The 6151-nt window shown below is 32.4% G+C and overlaps 1 protein-coding gene across 1 annotated transcript; it reads right to left on the bottom strand.

Moving 5' to 3' along the window:
* Positions 1-835: 835 nt before the first annotated feature.
* Positions 836-5367, bottom strand: LOC145097116 (mitochondrial Rho GTPase 1-like). Its single transcript, XM_079034620.1, has 14 exons — positions 5028-5367; positions 4657-4789; positions 4427-4573; positions 4162-4338; positions 3833-4084; positions 3646-3714; positions 3390-3445; positions 3189-3270; positions 2851-3062; positions 2689-2758; positions 2064-2176; positions 1730-1880; positions 1187-1373; positions 836-1098 (listed from the first exon to the last, which is right to left on the bottom strand). Exons 1-14 carry the CDS (start codon positions 5240-5242, stop codon positions 1031-1033), a joined length of 1932 nt encoding a protein of 643 aa, XP_078890746.1. The 5' UTR covers positions 5243-5367; the 3' UTR covers positions 836-1030.
* Between the last annotated feature and the right edge of the window lie 784 nt (positions 5368-6151).

Genomic DNA, 6151 nt, shown 5'->3' with positions numbered 1-6151 from the left:
TGGTTTCCACGGGTTATAAACTAGTTAGTAGTAATACTTTTTAGATGTTTATGATTCTGTTTTAAAATGATTTATTGGTTTTCTAAAAATCAGTAAGTTTAATTAAATATTTGGCAATTGCATGGGTTAAATCTGTGAACTGAATTTGTTTTCTAGTTTGCGTAGTATCTTAAAAAATCTCAAATCTGTAAACTTATTTGATTTTTGTGTTTCAAATGTGTTAAGCCTTGGATTTGAACATGTATCCCCAAACTTGTTTAATTCATCAACTACGGTATGCATTATGTGTTTTAAAATATTAGGCTATGCGTATGTGTTCAACATATGTAAAAAAAAATGTATTTAAAAATACTAAATATGTAAATATCTTTTTTGCCATTTCACATATATAAATTAATCTAAAACATATTTATAAAAAAAATAAAAACAAAAATTATCAATTTATAACTTTATGAAAGACAACTAAAATTATTAATCCGAATACTTTTTTAACTCGTAAGCTAATTAACCCTTATCAAATGCTTATTTGGTTAAATAAGAAATGCCAAATACCCCCTTTTATTTTATAAAAAAAAATGTAACATTGACCTGACACAATACTTTTAAAAAAAAAAAAAAACACTAATAATCATATATATTTAAAAACAAACTTAATTACATAAATCTATAGCGCTTGCAAATTGTAATAATTACCAACAAGGAATGATTTTGAATCTCACGAAATATCCAAATGTAATACAAGAAATAATAACGTTCATTATAACATCTCATTTTCATTTTTTTTTTTTCCAATTACAACATTCTGCTTTGAAAAGTGTGCCCAATTATAACAATATTATCCAAATAAAAGGCAACTTTAATGTCATAACAATGTACATTTCTTACAATATAATGTCCAAAAAGAAAGAAAAAAAATCAACGTAAGAAAGAATAAAAGATAAAAAGTAGAATACTGTAATTTAAAAAAGTTACAATACATAATCAAACAAATATCAATTAAATTACTGTGCATGGTTTGAAGGTTTAAGCTTCAAGCATTCTTTCTAGTAGCATACACTCGGTATGCAGCAAGCCCCACAACAGCAACTGCAGCCCCCACTGAAAACAAATTTGTTGTCTGTGAGAATCTGAATGACAGTAAATTACTATTTTACCCTTCTGAAATACATAGCCACTTAAAACGTACCTGAAACAACCATTAGAGATCGGTTAAGAAGCCTGTGATAATGTTTTCGAGTTTTCCCAGCTTCTGTTTCGGGGATGCTCAAATGAGGATGCTCTGCAGCTCTCATAATTCTTCCAAATATATTATTGAAATCTCCCAATTTTGTGCTTATAGGTATAGGAGCCTCTATTCCCATATCCTGACTAACCTATATAAACAGATAGTCAATACATAAGGGTAAAATGGTAATTTACTCTCCCATTCATACAGTATATTAGATCCGAAAAACAAATTAGTCTTTAAGATTACATATGGTTGTTTCTTTTTGACTTGATACAAAAAGAAAAGACTCGATGAGAATAAATGACTATTTTACCCTTATATATATATATATATATATATATATATATATATATATGAGTGTTTCTTGTCTTGCACAACAAAACAGGCAATAATGTTTCTTTAAACATGCTTAAAAAGTTAATTGTGTACTGAATGAAATATTTGCATCCATCAATTCAAGATAAAGGTAGAACTGTAACTATTATTAATAAAGATTTGTACCCTTGTTGAGTCTTGTATTGCTGTTGGGTAAGGGTCAAAATCGTCTTTTGCTGCAACAATCAGACAAGGAACCTCATAGCCAGTAGATTCCCCATGGCTGGCAATTTCCACAAGCAATTCAGTTGCTCTTATCCATGAAGACTCCTTAGAACTGGATACCAAAAGAAAACTCAATTCACAAATAGAAAACTAGAAACTAACTTCAAAAAATACCAAATTCAAAAAGAATATAAAACCAAAGAATTAAGCTTAGGGTTTACAATATATAGTCTAGGGTTTAAGGTTTAGGGTTTAGTGTACATGACACAGATTTTCTTAAGTATGTGTTTGTTACCTGTCATGAACAAAAACAGCTATGTCACATGCTGCCAAAGCATCCTTATTTAATAGCAACTTCTCAATTGCATCTTCAGGTATTTCTCGCAATATCAAGGTTTTCTTTGTTCCCTATGCAAAACAAAGTAAACTAAACTAAGGCCCCGTTTGATACGCATCTTTCCAGGTCCAAACAGATCTTTCTGGCTGAATGGACCGGAAAGACTGTTTGATTTGCACAAAAGAAAGGGTCTTTCCCGATAAGATATGTCTTTCCCAGAAAGCCCCAAAATCATATATTTCTGACTGAATGGGCTGGAAAGACAATTATACACCAAACCCCGCTTCTTTCTTTCTTTATTGGAATATTAACTTTTTTAAATAAGTTTTTTTAAATTTATTTTTTATTGAATTATTACTTTTTTTCATCATTCAGCACAGTCAATCAGATGTACAATCAAACAGCATGGTTTCTTTCCCAGACAGAAACTATCAAACGGGACCTAAGATTCTGTTTCTTTCTCACTTGATGAACAAGAATTTATCTTTTCTTGTGAATAAAATCATAAAAGAGTACATATACATATGAATATATGATAATATTCATTATTCACACACAGACTATCAAAAGTTGATGAACTTACATCAGGCTGATCAACAACATTTACTGCATATCGTTCCTCAATGGTTGGTGTATAACCTTCAACAAATGGCCTGCCATTTGAAAAAGATTTTCAGAATAAAAAAATGAAAGGAAAGCGTTGAAATTTGAAAATAATTATAGAATTTAGATGAAGAGTGAAGACCTTCCAACAAAAGAATTCAACAATGAAGACTTTCCAGACTCTTTTGGTCCAAAAACAAAACACTGGAAAACATTTCTGTCTGAGTGTTTCTTATTGCGATCTACACGTCTTTTCCTTGTAATACGGATTGCGGATGAAGGGTCGTCTGAATACCCGATGTATATGAGATTCTCCACACTACGGATTGGATCTAAAAGTGTCATAAGAGCCCACTACATCCACAATTCACAAATTGTCACATACATAGATCGTGATCTTTTGTTTGTGGAAAAGACATGAACGCCCTTCTCGTCCTCATTGTGTGAATTGTCAAAATAGTAACTCAAGTAATACTATACCTGTGACAAGAAGCCATCAAGTGAGAGTCTTTCCAATGCATTCTTCTCAGCTGCATTTGCATATGGTGCTTCATTCCAAGGACTGAAATTTATAAAATTTGTGAAGTAAAGAATGAATGTCCATGAACAAAGTTAACAATATTTAAAAAATACTCGAATAGAATAATAAAAATAATAAGTAAGTTGAATATATGAATATACTTTTCGGGTGCTGTAGAAAAAAGATCCTCTAGCTCAAGTTCGTTAAGAGCCCCATCCTGATTAAAAGAATCATATTTTTAGTGTCTTGAGATGTATAATGAACAAAGTTTTTTACTTTTTTATACAAACAAGATATACCATCATGTGCACAATTACAAAATTTTAAAACCGAATACAAAGTTTGATTATTCCACGAGGTTGACATGAAATGAAATGAGAAATTGTATAGTGATGAAAAAAGAATATTAGAACATACACCATCAATATCAAACAAGGAAAAAACTCCTCTGAGAAACTCAAAAGCTTCACTTGTCAGCTCAATGCTCTACAAAATCAAAGACAAAATCACTAAAAACCTCAACCAATCATATGCAAAAATAAAAACTAATTGCAACATGGTTTTATAAAGCACACATACATAAATGCACTGATAAAAACAAAACCTGATCAGGGGATCTTGTAATAGGAGGAAGAAGTTGATCATCAGAAAGCCTTATATCATTATTGTATCCAAATTTCCTTAAAACAGTCCATGTTGTTTCCAATCTGCCTTTTTCAATAAATAAAGCATGAAGAAAAAGGAAGCCTGTCAAAGTGAGACCATTTTCATTGACTCCTTCAGACAGCTTATCTTGTACAACTCTCTTTACACCTACTATTTCTGAGGGTTGAAGAGGAGCATTAAAACATTTCACCTGTTCACAATTGTAGAATTTTAAAAATGTTTCCCACTTAAATCTCCAAAACAAGATATAAAACAAAACAGAAGTACCTGGAAATCATTCAACTCTGCATCACTTAGAGCACCATCTCTATCATTATCACAGAGTATAAAGATTCGCTTTAAAGCCCTGACACAACGTGGCTTTAGGGTTTGTGCTTCTTGATCAAATAGAGGAGCTGTTGGATGAAGCACAGCTTTCTGTGCATAGTAAAATACCTCTGGAAGCTGAAAAAATTAGAGCATTATAGGTGTTTTAGGAATTAAGATTGTAAACTGAGTTATATAACAGATTATAGATGTATCTTATTCTTACCTGAATGTGTTTGAAAGCTGAGCATTCAATACAAGTTTCAATCTCCCGAAATTGTTGCATTATTGGTGACATCACTTGCTCTAAACTAACAGCTTGTTCATCCCTTAAATCCAGCTTACACCCTACCACTATAACAGGTACCCTTACCTGTTCAAATGATGCATAAAAGCAGTATTAGAACACGATTATAGATGCAGGATAATAGAATACATACTGATGCAAAACGATACCTCTAATCTTCGAAGTTCAGGAAGCCAAAATGTACTCAATCGATCAAGAGTAGAGGGTTTATCACAGGCATAAGTAAGAACAACCGCATCTGCACTCTTCAGTTCCTCAGCAAGTCTGCCTCTATTCTCCATACTAAAAAAACATCACATAATCAAGTTTTCAGTTAACTGTGTCAACATATATATAGAGGTATTTCTTATAATCTCTTCGTTTTTAATCTAAAATTTCAGGTTCTACCAATAGAGAAGTCGATTATAACTGCATCGACTTTGCAATAAATCGATTCTTACTAAAAAAACTGTTGGCGACAAAAGGAGTAACGATACTGATTTCATTTTTGGATTGGTCGGAGATAGTATTGGGATGTTACCTAGCAGACGTATCAATGACGTTGACGGGGACACGGTCGGGAAACATATCCTCCGGCAACCTAGTAGGAGGTAAAACGGGAGGGACATTGGCGGGGAAAGCTTCGGCAGCAGCAGTGACAATTAGGCTTGACTTACCGGTGCCGCGGTCACCGGCAACAACGATTCGAATGGTGGTGGTGGAGTTGGAATTGAGAGCAGAAGCACCTCCAGCCATCGACAGAATCAGAGGTGCAGAATTTTGATTAGTGAGGCGGCTGGTTTTTGGGGTCTTCTCTTTCGTGCTGACAAACTCATAAAACCTGGTATTCGTTTGTGGTGCGCCTTGTAGAAAAGGGTTTCGGTCAAAATTACATATGCGATTATTTAAATCATTTCATTTACATTTCAGTTTTATGTCAATGTTGTTGAATATTAAAAAAAATAACTATTTCTTTATACTAATAAGTTTCACAGTTGTTCTGTTTTGATAGATTTTCGTTTCATATTAGGTAATTTATTGACATTGTCATTTAGATCTACATAAGCTATTCTTTGTTTCTAAACTTTTTTTTTTGACAGTTTTACCATAGTTGTTGAATAACATTTAGACTTTAAGGATAGTATTGGTAAATCACATTATGCATTCAAAGCCCAACTTTAATAATTTCCTAATATTATGGAGAATAGACTTTCCATATATCATGATATTGAATCCGTTTCACAATTATAAGAAGATATATGTTTGTTATAAACGAGTTCATTTTCATAGCATTCGACCAAAAAGAAGCTATACAATAGCATTGAAGAAATATTCAGTCTTATGGAGCATTCAGTCATTGTTATGTTTGAGTTTAATAAGTTCTCAGATGGCAACGTAATTGAAGAAGAGGAATCGGACGTTAATGTTGATGAATATCAAGAACTTAATGATATAAAAAAAGACAATGAAGAAGCACAAGATTTCTTTGAAGAAACAAATGTAAACAACAAAGGCAAGTGTTATACTCTCACAGGGCCGGCTCTATGTAGAGGTTTTTTTAATTAGGGCTTAGGGTCCCCAATTCTGAGGGGCCTCATATTTTTCAAAATCCAAAAGTTTAGTAAATTAAAAAATTCAATCCGATAACCACAAAATAATTGAAGC

Source organism: Lactuca serriola, chromosome 4 (assembly GCF_051521515.1).
Source record: "Lactuca serriola cultivar US96UC23 chromosome 4, Lser_US96UC23_V15, whole genome shotgun sequence".
NCBI classification, from domain to species: domain Eukaryota; kingdom Viridiplantae; phylum Streptophyta; class Magnoliopsida; order Asterales; family Asteraceae; genus Lactuca; species Lactuca serriola.
The sequence above is the reverse complement of the archived record's forward strand: the minus strand, read 5'-3'. Positions and strand labels throughout refer to the sequence as shown.